The sequence below is a fragment of the Mastigoproctus giganteus genome, chromosome 7 (assembly GCF_048544385.1).
Source record: "Mastigoproctus giganteus isolate SK-2022 chromosome 7, ASM4854438v1, whole genome shotgun sequence".
Taxonomy (NCBI): Eukaryota; Metazoa; Arthropoda; class Arachnida; order Uropygi; family Thelyphonidae; genus Mastigoproctus; species Mastigoproctus giganteus.
Genome location: NC_143581.1, coordinates 186,295,115 through 186,317,881, shown reverse-complemented (window position 1 = coordinate 186,317,881; position 22,767 = coordinate 186,295,115). Strand labels below are relative to the sequence as shown.

The window sequence follows — 22,767 nt, the reverse complement described above, 5'->3', positions numbered from 1 at the left end:
GAATCTGTTCATCTTAAAGAGAATCTGACTATGAACACACACTTAAAAATTAGCATAATTGTAACACTCCTAATTTACAGTTGACATTTTCTTTACTTAATTGTAATTCTTACTTCATCTTCACAAACATGAAGAGGTGGTGCCAGTCGTACAATTTCTGGCCTAAAGCACTGCTCAACTGGTGGCTGCTGACCTGTTAGAAGAGCATCCTCAGTTTTTCTCATAACATTAGGATCTACATTTGACCTATAATTTCAAAAAAGGTTCATCAGGAAAAAAATTTTTCAAAATCAACAAAATATTCAAGCAAAAACATATATGAAGCACTATCTGCCAAATAATCTTCAAGCTTTTTTTTTTTTTTTTGTGCAAAGAGTACCTGGTACAGGAGGAAGGCAGAAAACAGTTTAAGTATGAGGAAGTGCACTTTTCTGTTTTGAGTCTCATCAAGTTAGTGTATTGAAATTGTGTCAACATTACAAACTGCTACAAATTTTCAAAAAGGCTCTGGTTATCTAAATTTCTTGGTGTTTCTTTATGAATTTCGACATACTGATTCCCAGTATGCCTTAGTTTTTGCATACCATCAATTGATTATCCAGATATGAAAAAGTAAATATGTAATTAGACTATAGCAGATTTATTAACGTTTAACCCCTTTATAGAACAGAGTACTAACTTAGCTACAAATAAACAAGCTAAAGGAATAACAAATTAAAAGTAGAAGCCCTCCTCGGGTTAATCAAAAAAAAATAAATAATAATAATCCTTAAAGTGTACATTTGAATGTCATTGTTTTTGTGCTCAGTGTGATCATCCTGAACAAAGAACCATATATAGTCAGCCAACATATCTTCATCTCACCTTCCCCAGTACCACTTCTTCATCGACAGTATGTCCTAGCAGAATCTCATATCCCATGCTCTTCACTCACATCGCCCAGATTAAATCTCAAAAAATAATCCAAGCCAAAGTGCAAGTAATGGAGCTTGACTGACATTCTGCATCACATTTTTCCAAAAATTTCAATCAACTTGTCAACTAGTTCTTTGTAATTTTCACTCAACGTTACAAGAGAGCCATTCACTAAAAGATGAAATGATTGACATGCACACGCCTCAACATCAGTCATTTTGTCTTCCAATTCTTCTGAAACTAACGTCTGCTTAATTTATGAACCAAAAAAAGTCACCTTTTACTTTTGCATTAGCTAATTTTAGAAACACATTCTGTATATGATTCAAGGTGTTACCTTGAGGATCCAGTGCTTTAACAAATTGTTTGACCAGTCCCATCTTGATATGGAGTGGTGGAATCATGGGTTTGTTTACTACATTGTGCATGCCAAGGCTGCAACTGAACTGAGTGTGGGGAAAGAATTAAATTGCAGGACAGAGAAAGTAAAGGAACTCAAGTGAAATCACCATGCAAACCAAGTGGAACTCCAGCATCTCCGAGTTACCACATACATCCTATTTAAACCGGTCATACTTGATCTTCTCTAACATATGTTTCACATTTCTGTGGTCTTCTTTAATATGAACAGCGTACAACAGAAGTTGATGGGGTGTGTATTCCCATTGTGAGGCAACACAGCTGTCTATGAAAAGATACTACTCTTGTGGATTGTGACTAATATAAATTTCTTCATAAAGACAATCAAATCAAAACAATAGCACAGGGATCCTGCAACAACTTAAAAATGTGCATAAGTAAAGTCTTTTTCTATATGTGGAAGGCTTGCAGCTGGGATACAATAAATTCCACTCTTTTAAATGAGAGGTCAGGAGCTCTGCACTGGATTTGGTGGCACTTCCAATTCTGAAGACTTTTATAGAAAGTGCACTGGCAATTGGCTGTTCTTTTTTTGTGTGGCACCAGAGCAACTAAAGCTTTTTGAACCACAGACAGTTTAAATTGATATCCACCATACAAAAGCAGCAGTTCTCGTGATGATTTGTGAGTTATTTTCACATACATAACAGAAAGAGTTCGGGAAGTAATTTATACCTTCAGAATATGTTAAAATGTAACCAATGTAACACTATTTTTCCATCAGCACTTCAGATCTAATTTCACCTACACCTGAACCACAGTCAACTCAAATGTGTGTGTGTGTACACTACTGTACTCCTGTACTGACCGCTTGACTACGTAAGGCCTTCATTTCAATATATATATATATTTTTCTCTACTTTGGTGATGTAAGTTCCTTCATTTAATAGCTAAAAGTATTTACTCCATGCTTCAAAAATATCTTTCACTTTGGTTTTAACTTCAACCTTGATAATTTTTAATTACCTTAGTTACTTTTCTTTTCTCCAAGATTTTTAAGCAGATACCAAAACATTTTTCTACCTTTCTGACCTTTTTTCCAAGTCTTTCCCAAGATAATAATAATACAGCACATCCATAGAGACAAGATCCCCAAGATTTATCATTAGCTGCTTCCCCATATCTCAGCTCCCTTACACCTTTCTTTATATTCCAATAAGAATTTATTAGTTTTATTTACAAAAATTTCTTATTTTTTCTAACTGCCTCTAACTTATTGAGCCTACTACATGAAGAGTGCAAAATTTAAGAGAAATTTAGTGGAAGCTACAAAATAAGATTTGGGGAGTTTTTGATTTGGTAGTTGTTGGCGCATCGGCTTCTGTGGCCATATTGCACCTCCCAAGGTTTTTTGCAGTACTTTGATCCAAGCCCGAGGCGGGAATCGAACCCGCGACCTTTGGGTTGCCGGGCAGGTACTTTACCCACTCGGCTAGCCCGGTCGGCCAGATTTGGGGAGAGGCTACTATGTCATTCTGAATTTCCTGAAAGACAGGAAATTCAGAATGACATAGTAGCCTCTCCCCAAATCTTATTTTGTAGCTTCCACTAAATTTCTCTTAAATTTTGCACTCTTCATCTAAAGTCATGTTATAATTGGGAATGTCATTGAACTCTTGAGCAAGAATATTTCTATATTTAATAGTTGTTAATAAGTCTAAGAGCTTTGTGATTTTTGTCTGTTTTAAAACTTTTTATACCTCTTAATTTTCTCAATACTTATCATTTTTAATTTTCTCAAAACAAGGTGGTCACTTCTAACCTCAAATCTTCTACATACTCTTGTATCTACTGATCAGTAGATACAAGGGCATATAGCGGTTATATATATATGCCTTTTTCTTGTTTTTATCCTTCTCTTGTGTTTATTATATTTCCTGAATATGAAGTTGTGGCTGAAATACCATGATTAATTAAGAGTGAGTGGTTTGAAAAATTCTAATGGCCTTTTGTCATTACTGTTCGGTTTCCCTTTCTTTCTAATTTTCCTAAAACATCAACATAGATGTAACTGTCATTTCCTGCTCTATTTAAATCTCCAACCATAACAATTCTTTCCTGTAATCAGTTTCTACTGGCCTTGCTAATATTAACTCATCTATTTCCTCTTTCCTTTTGTTGCTGTTGTTGTTTGTGGTTTATTGGCACAAGGCCTGGACCAGATTGTGCATGTTCATGATTCATTTAAGGCTTTTAATTTAAAAGATGGTTAGAAGCAGTCACATAAATGGTTGCTGTTGTTGTTGTTTTGGTTTTTAGGAGCATTAGCAACTAAGGCCATATTGCTCTGGGGATATGCAGTGATCATTCCCTGACCTTTCCACATCCTCCGTATTTGGTAGTCATGGGCTCGAACCCCGGTCTAATCAAGAAGCGTGTGCTACGCACTGCTGCTCCTGCCCACCTGACTACGGAGGCACCTACATAGATGGTTGCATTTCAAGTATCAATTCAACAAGATTAGCATAATTTCCAAGAATATGTGATAGATTTAATGGTTCCTGCAAGTTAGATAAGAGAACTGAAGGTATTTTTACAGATACTGAAATAATGAAGGTATTTTTACAGATACTGAAAAAAAAAAAAAAGTTAATGGGATATGTTTAGCTGTTAGTTGAGTCTGACAATAGGAGCATTGGAGAGGAATTTCTCTCCTTCTTTCCTTTTGCATTAGAGGATAAAAAAATTAAACTGTTCTTTTTAAGAAAGAATTTACAATAAATTATGTACAACTTTATTAATTTTCATGATGTTTTGTTTTTAATAATGTACAATTGTTTTCTTTCTCATATTACTGAATTAACATGTTAATCATTTGTTCATAAACATATCTAACAAAAAAAAAAAACATTTTAAATGAAAGAATTGTGGAAATTCTCTACAGTATTAATATCTGAGTTAAAAAATATATCCCTTGAATAAATACTACATGCTCTTATCTTGTTCAGATAATACTTTGAACTGGTTTAAACTAAAAGAAATACTTTTGGTCCCATGAACTTTGAATTAATGAGGTTTTACTGAAACAATTTTATTCCTCTGTAAAAGATATCCTTTCTTGAACTTACAAGATGCAGGTGGGTGACCCTCCTTGCTGGCTAAACGATAGAGGGTAAAGAACTTCCAAAAAATTTAATTTATTTGAATATGTAACTAATTACAAATTCACAGATGTATAATCAGCCAGTGAAGCTGAAAACTAAGTAGTCAACTTCTTTAATTCCTAATTTTTTTTTTATTTCTTCTTCTCATTCACACTGTTCAAAATAATCAAATTCATTAATAGTTTTAGAAGTTGTCATGAGAGTCTCTTCATAGATTAGAACTCATGACCCTGAAAAAATTCCCTCATTTCTTCTCATTTGCAGTCATTCTTATAATAATTTTCATTGGTTTCAGGAGTAGCCCTCTATATTATACATATGATCATTTGTAACAAATAAATCATCACCAAATTACAGAAAGGTGACTACATTTAATCCATAAAATATATCCAAGTTAGGATAACATTATAAGAAAATGTCCAAGTTAAAATGACAAAAAGAAACTAACTGATATCAAAATAATCATAAAGTATTTGCATATGATCAGAAAATAAAAGTGAAAACAAGTAGCCACTGAGCAAAAATCAACAGATCGGCAAACGTGGAAAAAAAGTCAGAAAAAAAAGGTACAGTTATTTCCAATATACTCTGCAAAGTAAGTGGCATGCAAAAGTCATGCATTAATAAAGTCATAGTTAACTGGATTAATCATATTTTGAACTTACAACTTTTGATTTGTTTTCCTTTCTTGTCCCTACTCAGTTTTAAAAAAATAACCATTACCTCTACATGATTTTTCAATCTATGATTTTTTTTAAACATGATTTTTCAATCTGTGTAAGAAGGAAAATTAAATTAAAATTAATTATAGAGCCATACAGTATAAATTACATATTTCATTGAAATGCTTACTTTTTTACAAGAGGATCTGGATCAGCCAAAATTACAGGTATTCCAGATTTACTTGTCTGGGGCATTTCTGACTGCCGCTCCACAAGTGCCAGTTGAAGCCCACTCACGTCAAATGACTAGAAAAAATAATAATTTTTAGACTGAAGAAAATTATCTTACCAAGTTTTTTTAAAATATTTTTATTCTACATATCGTAACCTATGAAGAAAACATAGTGGCACATAAGCGAAAAACTGATTACTTTCTAACTCCCCCCCCCCCACATGCAATTTCATATTCAAGATAACCCAATATTCATATGCTGATATATAAATATTAGGCTTCATAGGATATAAAAGAAAGTGGCTATTTCTATGTCACTTTCTATTCTAAGTTATTAGGAATGCTGGAACCAGAATGAACACCTTTTTCAATACTTCTTTCAATCCTCACTACAGACTTGTCATTTTTATACAAACATTTTATTCCTTCTAAAAGATTAATCCTTGGTGCCATATTTTTCTAAAATTTGAAAAAGCATATTCCTACATATTTGCTGTATGCTTTTTCAACAAGACCTAAATACAGATTCTTTTTATGTTGCCATAAATTTTCTATAATTTATCTTACTATAAATATTTGTTTTTATCCTAACATCTCCTGTTTAGCCAAAAACCTGAATGTTCTTCTCCAAAGTTACATTCAACAACTGTTCTAATCCTCCTCCTTAGGATGCTTACATATTCAGCTGTATTTCTCTGTTTATGTAATGGTACAATGTAATGCCTTGCTCCAATTTTCCAGAACTTGTCCTTTGGAAAAATGACTTCTAGATCATGTAATGTAGCCACTGCAGCTATTTCCCTCCTGCATTCAGCAAGATAGTAATCTTATTTTTTCTTTTTGCCTAAATTTCTCTGTCTTTTAAATTTCTGAAATTATATAAATTTAATTTCAGCATTTCTGTGGTATTTTATTTTCTAATATTTTGTAAATTTAATCCTTGCCTTCTGTCAAGCAAATTCTAATAAGTTACTTTATTTTTAGTATCTTGTAAGTTTATTTTTAAGTTCAATAGTAGATAAAGTTTTAACTGCTTAATTACAATAATATTTTGTTAATTTAAATTCATTAATATTTTGTGAAGTTAATTTTGAAATATTTTATCATTATATCTCAGATTATAAAGGACACAGACAATTCACATAAGCATCATGAATTCATTACATGTATTCCAAGGTAAAAATCTAGTCTAGTAGATATACCTAGATAAAGTGATGGTTCTTTTCTTTATTCCTGATGGGAATAGTTTGCCAATCTTATATTAAAATTTGATGCAGTACTAGACAAAACTTAGTCACTGAGAAAGTGGTGGATGGCATAGAGACTAGGAACTTGTCAAGAACTCGGATATCTAGCGACCTGCCAGGTGACGGACTCCTGATTTAGGCCCCCAGAACAGAACAGTCAAGTCCATGCTAATCTAACTCAAGAGGATTTAATTTTAGTGGGAGATTCCATTGTAAAGGAAATGGGAAACATTTTTGTAATAAGCATAGGCACAGTAAAAACAGGATGTGTCTCCTGGGAGCAACACTTGATGATATTACGAACAGAATGTCAGATTTTAAGGGGGAGTAAAGGGAGCATTATAAATTGCATGGGACTAATGATATTAAGTTCACATGAACTGACAATTTTTTGAATAAATATATGGCCATGCCTGAAAAAATGCCATGAGTCAGGTCATAATGCAGTGTTCTACCCAGAACCTATTGAATGAGTGAATGAGTGCACCACCCGAGGAATTTAACTGGCCGCCCAGCTAAAATTTAAGCGATTCTCGTGGTATTGTAGTACTGCTCACTGATCTCGATCAATATTAATTCAAACATACTATATGATCGAGGTCAATGCGACAGGAGCATATAATGTTAAATTATGCAATTATTTTTTGTCTGGATCACTTAAGTCACATTTATAAACAACATAAAATTTTATAATATTGTGAAGTATTACACTTCCTCACCCACCTACTTCATAATGCCACCCGGCTTGCAAATTTTCTGGGAAGTACACCATAATGTATATGTGAGGGTGAGTCCTAGGCAATATCACTGAGGGAACTGCTTGTTTGGGGCCACTTCGTTCTTATTCTAAGAGCAAAGTGGCACCACAGCCTGACTTCAGTGACTCATGCACTCCTGATGAATCAAAACAATGATATACTGAAATATGGTGTAATACAGGAACATTTAGTTAGAAATGTAGTTATTTAGCTAGTTTAGTTAAAACCACAATGGGTTTTGTTAAGGGAAAATCATGTTTAACTACCTGGTTAGCTATTTTGATCCAGTTACTCATGAACAGGATATAGGAAATAATCACAACTTTATTTGGACTTTAGCAAAGCATCTGACTCAGTTCCCCTAAGACAAGTTACCACTCATTGATCACAGGATGACTGCAGAACAATAGGCAGTGGGTTGTGATTAATGGTTACTCTTCAGATTGATCTGATGTTAGAAGTAGAGGACCTCGAGGATCAATTCTGGAACCACTATTATTTCTGATTTTTTCATAAATGACTGACTGATAAAGGGACAGATGGTTGATGGCAAAATTTGCAAATGATATGATGTGATTTACAGATTGAGAATATGGCTAATGATTGGCACCAAGCAGCACTACTTCAGGATGACCTGATTATTCTTCAAGGATGGTCAGCAAATTGGATGCTGCAAAATGCAAGGCCTTAGGGAACAGCAGCCCTAAAATAACTTACACGCTTGGTGGGGGTTGAATTAAAAACAGTAAAGGAAGAAAGGGATTTGGGAGTTACAATACAGTTATACAAGAAATTTCTCCAAGCAGTGTAGACAAGCCTCAAGGAAGGCCCATGGTATCCTACTGGTGATTTATTAAACATTTGCCTGTAGAGATAGGGTGGTCATAATCTCCCATTATATAAAGCAGTTGTAAAACCACACTTGGAATACTGTGTCCAAGTATGGAGACTGCAACTAAAAATTACATAAAGCTTCCTGAAAAGGTTCAAGGATGAGCAACCCATGAGATATGCAAAAGGCACCCATATGAAGAAAGACTTAAAATATATGAGCTACAAAGCTCAGTACCAGGTACCTTAGAAGGGACTTGATTGAGTTCAATAAGGCTGTAAGAGAGGAAAGTAAAACAAATGAAGGTGAGCATTATTTCATATAATGAAATATAGAGCACAATTTTTTTTTTTTTAAATGTTACAAGGGTCATATAACCACCTCTTTATAGACCAAAAAAATAAATAAATAATCCTCTATATACAGGTAGTCTCCAATTTATGTTGGAATGTGTTCAAGAGAACGATGTAAATTAGACATGTTTTTTACATATATTTTATTTAAATTTATATCTTTTAAAAGGGAGATGCATTTCCATGGATAAATTTTTGGACTCAGAAACCTAATTTAACCTTCATTTAACTATTCATTAAAAACAAAACAGATCAATATTAAAACAGGAAAACAATAAAAATGCTATCAGGGATAAGGAAGTGATTATTCCACTGTATAAGGCAATGGTCAGGACACATCTTGAGTAGTGCATACATGTCTGGAGGCCTCATTTTAAGGAGGATGTAGAGCTACTGGAACAACTAGGGGCTCGCATCTGGTGAGTATGGGCTTGGCACACCCAGGGTCCTGAGCTGGATATCACGATTCTTCTTTTTCTTGGTGATTTCCTTCTACTGCTCTCTCTCTCTCAAGGTTACTCATTTTTTTTTTTTTTTGCCTGGTGCAGCATAAGCCTCAGGCTTCCTTGCACCATATGGCTAATAATAATAAGTACAGAGAAAGGCAATGAGATTTGTCAGGGAAACAAAAGGATGCTCTTACAAAGAAATATATAAAACTACTAGGCACGTGCGAGGTGATCTGATTGAGGTGTCTAAGGCTTTAAATGGTTTGAGCAAGCTAAATGCTGATGGGATTCTTCCTCTAGCTCAGACCATGCATATGAGGGGACGTAAATTCAAACTGAAGAAGGAACAGTTGCAGAACAAATGTGTGGAAATTTGTCTTTAGCCAGCAAGTGACTGATTGCTGGAACAAACTTCCACCTGTTGTTGTGGAAGTTGATAGCTTAAACAAATTCAGGGAAGAACTGGAAAAACTATTGGAGGGAATGAATAGGTAAAATGGGAAGTGTGATTTTTTTGGCTAACACTGTAAAGCTTCCATCATATGTCACTACTAATGCTAATGCTAAAATACACGCATATGTACTTGTATGCACATATTATATTGCACACATAGATATTTATTATTTACATACCATATTACTCATACCAAATTATTCATGTCTGAGGAAGCCAAGGATAGAAGTATGAACTGAATTATGCTTCTCTTGATACAGTTCATTACAGCAGAGCAAAAGATCACTTGGTGCTTGGTTCAATCATCCTTTTGTGTGTGTGTGTGTGTGTGTGTGTGTGTGTGTGTGTGTGTGTGTGTGTGTGTGTGTGTGTGTGTGTGTGTGTGTGTGTGTGTGTGTGTGTGTGTGTGTGTTGTTTTACTTGCACTGCTAGTCGCATTTCCTCTTCCTTCTTCACTCTTACCCTTTTTTTGGCTTCAACTCAGTCAGATCCTCATTAGGTCAGTTCTACATTGTGCAATTCCAATGTCCCCGCCACATTACTGATGTTCACTTTGAAGCCAATTCATTTTCCAATTCCACAATCTGTAACTGAATTTCAGGTTAGTTCCTGAACATAGCAAATGGCTCGCAATATATTCCATCACATACTATTCATTGTAGCCTGAGCTGCTTCCTATCATGACAGTGCAGTGTTGTCTGTGGAATGCTTAATATTCAATTCTCTCCAGAATTGGCTTTGACTGTCACTCCATGATATACTGGTTGCAACAAAGATGGTCATATTTGTTGGTATGAAAACTACTAGTATGTTGTCATCCAGGTGTACACTGTTATTTACAGATTGGTCAGGCACACTGTTGAGATTTTGTTGCTTACACTACTTATTAATGAGGGGAAAGAAGAATCAAAAGTTTTCAATTTAGAATTTTTAAATTATAAATGACATATATATAAACAACATAGTTTGGAGAAATAAACTGCAGACTGCCTGTATTTAAATTCTTAAGAGGGCTAAATACCTGCATATTTCCAACATCCATGCTGAGTATCTGACGTGGAGTCTTCTTAAACAGCTGAAAATAAAAATTTCATATTACAATGGAAAACATTTAATGGCATGTTAAAATTAGTAGGTCTTAAGCCCATTTTTATATCATAGGCTAAAGAAAAGATAGTCTTTTCAAAGCAGTGTTTATCTCTCATTTTGTGAGGCTATTGCTATAAGTTTGAAATTTCGTTATAAACAAATAGCACTTCTTCTAAGAGAAGTGTAATGTTATTTATTTGTAACATGGTGGCCATTTCAATTACCATCTGGTCAAGCACCCCAAAACATGCAACACCTGACAATAAAGTAATGACTAATTCACAACACGCAAGATGATACACTATGTATGAAATTGAATTTAATAAAAACAGCCTGGAGAGGCATCATGCCTAGAATAAGTAAAATACAAGTACCATTATGCTTGTACCATATAAAAAGTGATTTTATTTGATTTTGCTTTAAATTTTACACTAAATTTATTGGCTTTATTAACTACCAAAGGTATCACATGATGAATTAAGAAATAAAAAGGGAGAAAAGCATGACTGACACATAAATGAATCTGACAGCAAGACTCTAATGTTAGATTTGCGAGTTGCTCTAAACAAATTAAAAACCCATACATCACAAGGCATCTTCTGTATATGAAATGAAAAAGCAAAGGTGTCTGTTCAAATATCTCATAATATTTTAAAGCAAATCATCAGATCAGTAAAAGAACTGATGACCCAGTGATAATATGCATTGGTCAAAACAATTAGCAGAATACTGCACAATTACTACATAATCTACAACATCAATATCCATTATGGTTGCAATGAATAATGAAATGGTCTGATGTGAAGGTGTAAATTACTAAGGTAACCAAGAAATACTGGTCATATGAACAAGAAAATTCAAGCATGTAACCATTTTGCTAAATACGTGAGCATGTTCACAGCTGCCAACCATTAGCTTTCAAAATGTAGGAACAGACAACTGTGAGCAAGAAGGAAACAGGATATTTGGGCCAAAACAGCCAAAAAAAACCATGAGGTTTTTTGTAAAAAGCAGGCATTCACTGCAAAAATGAGTAGAAAGCAGGAAATTTTTCAGAAAAAGCAGGAGGATTCTGTGAAGACCACAATGCACTAGAAATTAAATTTCCCTGGCAAAATACATATTTTACACATTAAAATACAGCCTGCTTACTACTGCAAGCTGTAGTTTCACATAAAATGTGTATTTTGTTGGTGAAATTTAATTTCTAGTGCATACAATATGCTTTCAAACAATAACTTACCTTGGATTTTTCTGTCTGTGGATTTCTGTTTGGATTGACTTTTGGATAGCAATCCATTTATGACTGTTACATGAAAGATACTGTTGCAGATTTTGTCCTCTTCAGAAATGTTGAGCCAAAGTTTGTTAGTTTGTTTTTTTACATAACAATTGCCCTGCTACCCTAGATTCAACTGTCAGGAACACTTCCGAAGCTTTGCCAAAAAGAGAAGATCAAAACTCAGTTCTTGTTTTTCTAACCTGGCTGAATATTCTCTCACTGTCTGCACTGCTATGAGGAATAGTTAAAATACCAAGCTTGACAAGAAATAATTTTTTATATTTCAAGCTTCCTTGTGCACTTGTCAAACCAAGGACCACTATAAATCAATTCTTTCTTCTTTAATAATGGCATCTCATAGGTTCTTACACTGGAACTGATGCTGCAAAACATCTATTGTGTCATTTATTTCTTTATCTTTAATGACGCAAAAAAATATTGGAAATCTGCACACAAAAACTTTCAAATTTGAAAATGATGCACTTCCAATTGATGAAATTTGTGCTACCTCAGCATTTATAATATCACTGGAACTTGTGCACCATGCAGTCACATGCAGCCATAAAGTACTTCCTCACTGAACAAAAGAACAGAATCTTTTCCTCTTTTTTTTCCAACTCTCCACAACCTTGGCAAAAGAAATGCCTAAGTCAGAATCATCCTTCTGATTTAGCCTGCTGTGGTAATGAACTTACAAAATGAAAGTAGAATATTTAAAAACTGTTGGTGTAATAAATTTGCGCATAACATTCTCTAATATATCTATGAGCAATCACCTCAGTATGTGGATGAGAGGTACACTGGATTGAAGGGTTATGTTTAGATTTTGAAAGCTGGCATAATGTTTTTTAAATTTTACACCAGAAATAAGTAAACTATTTTAATCAAGCTGGAAGAGAGGAACATGAACAGATTTCTGCACAAGTGAGGAACATGTGCTTATAGTTATCAGCTTGCCTGGCCTGTTTAGATTGCTTTCACAAGTTTGCAATTCAGTTCTTTTTTTTTTCTTTTTTTTTTTTTGGTGAATTCATTAATTTGTTTTCCAAAACGTTCCTTAGAATCACGAACTGGATTTGAACATGAGTCAGTGCCCTTACTGTGATCGCTTGTACTTTTCAATTTGATAATTCTGAAAAGTGCTCATACAGTTGTCTTGGTTTTTAGGAGCATTAGCAACTAAGGCCATATTGCTCCGGGGATATGCGGTGGTCATTCTCTGACCTTTCCGCATCCTCCATATTTGGTGGTCGCGGTCTCGAACCGCGGTCTAATCAAGAAGCATGTGCTATGCACTGCTGCTCCTGCTCATATGGCTTTTCTCACCTCTTCTTGACAAAGACTTGTCAAAGGCTGCCACTGTTTTACACATTTAACACCAGATGGCCAAAATTTGCACACATGCTTCAAAATCTTTTTTTACTTCAGTGGCATGCTTCAGTTTAAGTTGCTTAAATCTACAGCATGTTCCACGTAAAACCGGCCTGCCTCATACTGGTGTGATATTCATTTTTTACTATATAATATCAGCGTAAAAACACCATAGTTTACCCAAAAATTTAACTACCTGAGTAGTGTAAAGTTGTCGTTAGATTTTATCTTGTATTGTGGCTACCTTCACGAGATACCAGGTATTGCACTATTTCAGATAAATAACATTTCTCTAGTAGAGGAGACTACTGTTATTTATTCTCAGTGGGCACCACCACCCAGATAGCACTGTTTCGGAGCTCGTTGGCTCACTCATTGGTGAGCAGGCAGGTACCCTGATAATGCAAAGCCATCGCAGTTGTGAAGTTAACTCCACAATATGAAAGATGCCGAATGGTAAAGATAATGATAATATTTTGAAGACAAATGCATAAGGCATAACACAAACTGGAGTGAAACCAACTTCTTGTTTTCATGTACTTCATTACCTGAAATTGAAACCCTATTGCATCACATGTGCCCCAGAATTACTGCCACCTGATGTAGCAAAACATCTGAATTATTGTGAGTGGTTCATTAACAAGACTGCAGATGGTGAACTAACCCACTGATTTATTTCATGAGTGATGAGGCATGGTTCCATCTTTCTGGTCATGTGAATTCTCATAACACTCGATACTGGTGTGTCGAAAATCCTAACAACTTACATCAGAAATCACTTCACGACCAGAAAATCGGGGTATGGTGTGTGGTCTCTGGCCCAATATTTTTTGACACTACAGTGAACACAGCAATTCATCTTCAGATATTTGAGAACTTCTACACTCAGTTAACAGAACACGAGCGTGAAAACTGCTACTTTCAACAGGATGTCACACGTCTCATGTCATGGCACCACATGTCACACGTCTCATGAATCACTGGCCCATGTTCGTGACAGTTTCACAGAGTAATGCACAGTTGGCATAGGATTGTGGCCACCGTATTTTCCAGATTTGTCTTTGTGTGACTTTTACCTGTGGGGATATTTGAAAGGAAGAGTTTATGAGCACAATCCCCCCCCCCCCACACACACACACATAATAAATGAACTGAAGGACAGCATTCGAAGAAATATCGAGGATATCGACGTCACTGTTTTGCATCGGGTCACCTTGAATATGATGATATGTGCACAAAACCGTATACATGCACAAGGACATCATTTCCAGCATCTCTTATAACTGTGTGTACATTTCGAGAGAATAAATAAAGTTACTTTTGAATGAGTTTTTGTGTTTATCTCATTTTACTTCTGTCAAGATTTCTCTAATTATTTTGCCAGTGACTGAGGCCAGTTTTACATGAATCACCCTGTATTTTTCATTTTTAACACTTATTTCTAGATGGTAGTAAATTTCTGCCAAGCATTCACCCACTTTCACAGAAAGGCATGCAGATCCCTTTTCAGCAGACAAATTAATAAAATTACAAGGATGGCCTATTACCACCAAATGTTCAATCACTACTTCAGTTTTTAGGCATACCATTACAGGGCATTGTCAACATTAAGTGCCAGACAGTTTTTTGAAGGAATCTCACATGCTTTCAGGTTATTCAAAAAATATCCAATGTCATACTCTGTAGTGACTTTCCAATGCTGACACTGCGAACAAGCTGCTTTCAATTTGCATTTTTTTTTATTACTGTAGGTAACCACCATGGGATATAGTTTGGAATAAATTACTTTACTGCAATCAAAAATGAGAACGATTACTACCACTTCTTTCCCTATTTGTGCAATTTCACTAACAATGCCTGTTGTTTTTGTTCTTCAACAATTGTATTTTTTTTTGCTATTTAACTATGAAGAAACATACTTCTGAATTAGCGAGGATCAAGCACCTGGTTGATCATTGCTAATCAGTGTTCTACGACAAAAGATGCAATTAATATTCGCCATGTGTGACGTCACAATGAAATGTTACATCTATTTTTTCATTTCATTCTATGTATTGCATGCTGTCCTTATGCTTATTTGATTGCAAATTGCTGATTACACTGCATTTCCCATTGAAAAATCATATCTACATACAATACACAAAGCAAACAAGTTAACTTTTCTAATTTTGCAATACACAGAAAATCTTGTTTATATGTCTGCTGAAATTTTACACTGCATTCTTTGGTATCTTACTGAAAGACATTGTTTTAGCTTCATACCACACAAGCACTATGAAATTATCGCACATTACAGAAACAATATTATTATTATTTTATGTTTCTATTTTGCAATATATAATAACACACTAGATGACCAGTTCATTAACAAAATAAGCATAAATTTGAAATTTTTTTTAAAAAAGCCAATTATAACATAGTTTTACTTTTTTTTCAAAAAGGAAGATGGAGAAACTCTATCACCAACCGAATAAGACAGAGATGAAGAAAGGTCAAATCAAGTAAAAAGATGGATTCTTCATCATAATCCAGAGAGTTGACAACTACGCGTGCTACAGACACATCTGTAGTAATTGCTCTTCGTGGACAAATGTTATTAGTGGAGTTCCCCAGAGTTTGGTGTTGGGCCCATTGTTGTTTTGTATATTTATCAATGATATTGATGAAGGTATATCAGGTTTAATGTCCATGTTTACAGATGATACAAAGGTTGGCAGGGTTGTTAATGACAGTAAAGACAGTATGCTACTCCAACTGGAGTTTGTTTGTTGTTTGTTGTTTTTTAGGAGCATTAGCAACTAAGGCCATATTGCTCCGGGAATATGCGGTGGTCATTCCCTGACCTTTCCGTATTTGGTGGTGACGGGCTCAAACCCCGGTCTAATCAAGAAGCGTGTGCTACGCACTGTTGCTCCTTCCCACCTGGCTACGGAGGCGCCTGCTCCAACTGGATCTAGATAAGTTGGACAAATGAGCTGAAAAGTGTCAACTGAAGTTGAACATTGACAAATGCAAAGTACTGCATATGGGTATCAATAACCCAAGAGAAACGTAACAACTGTGTGGTACTACACTCAGGGAAGTGGAAAGTTAAAAAGACCTGGGGGTAATTGTGCAGTCAAATATGAAGTTCGCTGAGCAGTGCAGGTCATGGAGTCTTGTCAATGATATATAGGAATTTTGCTAGCAGGGACAGGGAGGTGATTATCCCATTATACAAGGCAATGGTCAGGTCACACCTAGAGTACTGTGTACAGGTCTGGAGGCCTCATTTTAGGAAGAATGTAGAGTTGCTAGAACGAGTACAGAGAAGGGCAACAAGATTGGTGAGAAGAAAAAAGGGGTGCACTTACAAAGAAAGGCTTAAGTTCTGCAATTGCAGCATCTGGAGACGAGGCATTTGCGAGGTGATGGGATTCTTCCTTTTGCTCAGTTAAGAACCTGATGGGGCACAGATTCAAATTGAGGAAAGACAGTTGTAGAACAGATGTGCAGAAATTTGCCTTTAGCCAGTGGGTAGTTGATTGGTAGAACAGACTTCCATTTTTTTTTTAGTTGTGGAAGTTGATAGCCTAAATAAATTTAAGGCTGAGCTGGACAGGCATTTGGAATGAATTGAGGGGTGAAATGGGAGATTTTTTTTGTTTTTGTTTTTTTTTTTTTTTTGGCTGATTCTGCATAAGTTTGCTTTCTTGCATTGTATGCCTCTGCTAATGCTAATCTCATTCATACATTATAGTGAAAAATGAAAAGACACTTGTCGGTTATTGCAACGAAGAAATTAAAAATTGCACGTCAGATGGATTTTCTCAAGTCAGCACTTGAAAGAACACCGAGTGACTGAAGGCATAATAGTAATAATCTCAAGTTGCAGCATGTCTTGGTGTGTCAACAAAGTGTCATCAACAGGTTTTGAAATCAGTTCCAAGAAATCTGAGACCATTCATAAACATCCAGGTTAGGGTGGTAGACCATTATGCCAGGGCAGCTCGTGGAGTTTTGTCAATAATATACAGAAATTTTGACAGAAGACATGAGGAGGTGATTATCCTGTTGTATAAACCAATGGTTAGGCCACCACATCTTTTAGGAAGATGTGGTGGCCTAACCATTTTAGGAAGAATGTGGAGCTGTTGGAATGGGTGCTGAGAAGGGCAATGAGATTAGTGGAGGGGAAGGGTCCGCTTACTAGGAACGTCTTCAGTGTCTGAAAGATAGGCACCTGCAATGAGATCCGATTGAGGAGTTTACAGATTTGAGTGGATTGAGTAAGCACAATGCTGATGGAATTTATCCTCCTGATCAGACAACACACGAGATGGTCATAAATTCAAATTGAAGAAAGGATTATTCTTGATTGTTGGCTTGTGCTGTGTTATAATGCATGCATTGTTCCCAGCACATAGGTTTCCATGGGACCATCCCTACAAACTGACACATCAAAGAAAGAGAGGATACAGTCTATTTCTACTTCTGAGGTGAAGTGAAGTGAATGAAAGGTGAGAACCTTGAATGTATCATTGACATAGCATTTCCATGCACATATGGGAGGAGGTAGAGCAGACCCATCAAAATTTCTGGGCTCCAGCTCTTTCATGGCTAAGTTTGCAACAATAGCACTACTTGGAGATCTCACAGCTGCGCCATGAACCTGCTTATACATAGAATCTTGAAATAACATGGTAGTACTAGAAAGACAATTCTACACCACTACAAATATCTTCTATATTATATTCAATGACACCCTTCCATTAAGATTGTCATCCCTCTCCAATGCCATACATACATACTTTACACCATGCTCAATGGGGGATGCATGTGAATAGCATTAGCAAGGACACATGATGCAAGAAAGCAAGCTTATATAGCATCAGCCAAAAAAAAAAAAAAAAAAAAAAACCTACCCTTCTCATTTCACCCATCCACTTGCTCCAAATGTTTGTCTGGTTGATAGCTTAAACAGATTCCTTGAATCTGTTTAAGCTATCAACTTCTACAATGACAGATGGAAGTTTGTTCCAGCAATCAACAACCCGCTGGCTACTAAAGAAAAACTTCCACACATCTATCCTACAATTGTCTTTCCTCAATTTGAATTTACGCCCTCTCAGGCGATTATTCTGAGCAAGAGGAAACACCCCATTAGCACTGAGCATGCTCAAACCATTCAAGGCTTTATACACCTCAATCAGATCACCTCGTAGGTGCCTAGTCTTCAGACACTGTAATTTGCAAAACTTAAGCCTTTCTTCGTAAGAGCAACCCTTTGTTCCAGTCACTAATCTTGATGCTCTTCTCTGTACTCGTTCCAACAGCTCTACATCCTTCTTAAAATGAGGCTTCCAAACTGGTATACAGTACTCAAGGTGTGCCCTGACCTTATACAAGGGGATAATCACCTCCTTATCCCTGCTAGAAAAATTCCTGTATATCATTGACAAGACAACATGAGCTATTCTTGCAGACCGTCTGCACTGCTCAGAAAACTTCATATCTGCCTGCACAATTACCCTCAGGTCCTTTTCACTCTCTACCACTGTCAGTGTAGTACCATCGGATTGTTGGAAAAACCTTCCACTGGTGTTGTAGAGGTGGCTAGTTTGAATAAATTCAAGGTTGAACAAACTAATAGAGGGGATGGACAGGTGAAAAGGGAAGTATTTTTACTTTTGGTTGATGCTGTATAAGCTTAATTTCTTGCATCGTTTGCTACTACTAATACTAATCAACAACAGTGAAAGAAGATTTCTGTCTTTTTCGCCTTGCCCATCACAACTGATACTTGAATACTACCCACCTACTCAGATACTTTACAGCAGGATGAATGTCAACCCAAACCATCCAAAATCATCTGCACAGACATGGTCTTTATGCAAAAAGATCTAAGGTATAGGTGTATTTCACTGACTATCCAATGTCATATGGCCAGAAGAATGCAGACACTTGAACATCATAATAGGCCTGATGAGGAATGGTAGAATGTACTCTTTACAGATCAGTTTAGGTGCAGTTGGATTCTTGTCAGGCCCCAGCAGGGCATGAAAAAGAATCCAGAAGTAATATGTACATTTAAGAACACAGCCAGTTTCAGCCAAATCTGTGGAGGTGGGCTGTTGGTATGGGATGACACCAGTCTCTTACAGTTGGAGACCACCAAGTCAGGAACAAGACTGCATGTAGGTACAGAGAGACGAGATCCTGCAACCCATGGTCCTTCCCTATGCTAGCATTGTAGGCAGAGTTCAATCTGATAAACAACAATGCTCAACCCCATAAGACACACTTGGTTAATAATACACTGGTAGATGAGGGTATTGTCTGTATGGATTGGCCTGCCTCCTCTCCCAAATTGAAATCAAGCATGTCTGGGATGCCCTAGGAAGACACAGTTCAGCTAATCCGGACAATCTGGTGACACTTAATCAGCTGGAAATAGCATTTTTAAAAAAAGAATTTCAACTGATTCTATAACAATTCATCAATTACTTTTGACTTTATTAATACATTCCAGGTGTGAAACATGTCTGATGGTTGATAGTAACCATACAACATATTAAAGTCACTGTCCATGCATGTCCCATCCACACTGGTGACAAAAATTGTTCCTATAAAGCTGCAATTACTGTCACTCTGGAAATGCTTCGCTTTGAACATTTTCGATATATACTGATTGGAATTTAGCTTCAACTGCAAAAAACAATGAAAGTTAATGCATTAATCTCAACATAAAACTAAAATATTTTCACATTTTATAAATTGATTACTGCTGATAAATTAGAAATAATCCATGAGTAAATAAGTTTAATCAGATGAAAGACTTTACTAACATCTTTTGATGGCATGGAGATTAGTTGCGATAAGAAATATTTTTCAGGAGGTGTAAGATGAGGGAGTTCACCAGCATACTCTAGTTTCCTTCTTGATCCTTTTATAACATCATCAGGTGTATGCTAGAAGATAAGAAAATTTTTATTATTTATTATTCAGTATAGTACGCATTTAGAAATTTTAAATACATACTTAAAAAGGTTTAATAAAGGGTCTTAAACAAATAACAGCTGGCAAGGAATTACACAAGGAATAATATATTTCTTTTCAAAGAAGTTACTTTATATATGCAAAAGAATTTATATGGGCAAACAGTTTTTGGGTCAAGGTACATTAACAAAAGAACTATCAACATCATCATATACAAATCTAATCTGAAATTTTGTTCATTTAGGTATAATATCAAGAAATACTTCTACTAAAAATTTTAGCCGCCAAAACCAACGTCAAGTGTTTAAAAAAAATTTTTAAATTGAAATTTGTGTCAGTGGTAGCTAAACTTGCATATTTAACTGATTCTTCCACCTATATAACCCATATTCCAATTTTACAAAACCAAATTCAAGGAGCAAACAGGTTCCTGACCAGAACAGCAGGAGAATAAATGAAACATGAACACACCTCTGTATGAACAGAAAACATACAGATGCAAATGCAATTTGGCTATAACTCCATTGAAATAGTCTAACAGAAATGATGAACATTCTTTATATATCTTATTTTAGCTACAGTTTACAGATATTAATCACAAAATATAACCATATGATACACACCTCAAAATTGGCAAACTTCCTAAATTACATCTAAATTCTTTACACACTAGCTGCATCCATAAAAATGTTTATGGGAGATATACACTGCCCTTCTAGCATACATAGCAGCTGCAGACTACTCCCCAACCAACTGAGAGATTTAGCATTAGTAGTGGCAAATTATGCAAGAAAGCAAGCTTATACAGCATCAGCAGAAAAAAACACGACAACTCCCATTTCACCTATCCATTCCTTTCAATAGTTTCTCTAGTTCTTCCTTAAATTTATTTTAACTACCAACGTCCATGACAACAGTTTGTTCCAACAATTAACCCACCTGTTGGCTAAAGGCAAACTTCCACACATCTATTCTGCAATTGTCTTACCTCAATTTGAATCCCATCAGCACTGAGCTTGCTCAATCCATTCAAAGCTTTAAACACTGCAATCAGATTACCTTGCAGGTGCCTAATCTCCAGACATTGGAATTTGCAGAACTGAAGCTTTCTTGGTAAGAGCACCCCTTTGTTCCCATCACCAATCTTGTTGCCCTTCTCTGTACTCATTCCAGCAGCTCCACATCCGTCCTAAATGAGGCTTCCAAACCTGTAGCAGTACTCAAGATGTGGCCTGACCACTGTCTTATACAATGGGAAAATCACTCCATTATTCCTGCTAGCAAAATTGCTGATGTTAATGTTATTGTTATTTTTAGGAGCATTAGCAACTAAGGCTATATTGCTCTGGGGATATGCGATGGTCATTCCCTGACCTTTCCGCATCCTCCGTATTTGGTGGTCACAGGCTCGAACCCCAGCATAATCAAGAAGTGTGTGCTATACACTGCTGCTTCTGCCCACCTGGCTACGGAGGCACCTCAAAATTGCTGAATTTCATTGACAAAACCCCTTGAGCTGTCCTGGCAGCCTGTCTGCATTGCACATAGAACTTCTTATATGACTGCACAATTACTCCAGATCTTTCTCATTTTCCACTACCCTGAGTGTAGTACCACACAGATGGTACATTACTCCAGGGTTACTGATATGCAATACTTGGCATTTATCAAAGTTAAACATCAATTGCCATTTCTCAGTCCATCTGCCCAACTTTTCTAGATCCTGTTTCAGTTTCAGTAGAATACTGTCATTAACCACCCTGCCAATCTTTGTATCTGCAAACTTGGACATTAAGCCTGATATGCCTTCATCAATATCATTGATAAATATAGAAAACAACAACAGCCCAACACTGAACTTTGGGGGGGGGGGGCTCTACTAATAACAAGAGTCCATGAAGAGCAATGTCCATTGATTATCACTCACTGTCTTCTCCCACTCAACAGTCCATTTAACCATAGCAGCAATTTGCCCTTAATGCCACACTGCTCCGATTTATACAGCAGTCTTTTATGTGCAGCAGCATCAAAAGCTTTCCTGAAATCCAAGTGTACGATCAAAATAATTTTTTGCATCCAATTCCTTTGTGACAACATCATAGTAACTAATCAAACTGGTCAAACAAGACTTCTCCTTAACAAACCCATGCTGTGTTTGAAGTATCATTGTGGCCTTGTCTAGATGATCCTACATTACTTCTTCAACCAGTGACTCCATTATTTTCCCTGTAATGGAATTTAAATTTAAAGGTCTGTAATTAATTGTGTCATCCTTTAATTCCCCTTTGTGAATGGAGGATACATTTGTACTTCTCCAGCCCACAGGGATCTCCCTTGAATCCAAGGATTTCATCCATGATTATGGCTAAGGGTTTACTAACTTTCTTCGCTGCCTCCCTTAATATAACTGCATACATCCCATCCATCCCAGGTGCCTTTCTTATGTTTAGTTTCAACAATTTCTCTTCCACTTTCTCCTCAGTTATTACAAAATCATTTAGCTCTCTGTTAGAGCTTGATAAACTTTGGGCATCCACTTCCCTAAACAATTCCTTATGTGTAAATGCAGATGCAAAATACTCACTCAGTTTGTCAGCAACCTAAGCAGGATTATCAACAGT

The 22,767-nt window shown here is 36.0% G+C and overlaps 1 protein-coding gene across 1 annotated transcript in view; it reads right to left on the bottom strand.

Annotated features, from left to right (window-relative positions):
• The window catches only part of Not11 (CCR4-NOT transcription complex subunit 11), a 103,475-nt gene that overhangs the window by 46,484 nt on the left and 34,224 nt on the right, over nt 1-22,767 (bottom strand). The window contains exons 4-7 of the mRNA XM_090377247.1: nt 19,996-20,118; nt 10,448-10,501; nt 5,292-5,407; nt 114-246 (exon numbers count right to left, since the gene is read on the bottom strand). Coding sequence (XP_090233373.1) covers nt 114-246; nt 5,292-5,407; nt 10,448-10,501; nt 19,996-20,118 — 426 coding nt within the window. The remainder of the gene's footprint in view (nt 1-113; nt 247-5,291; nt 5,408-10,447; nt 10,502-19,995; nt 20,119-22,767) is intronic.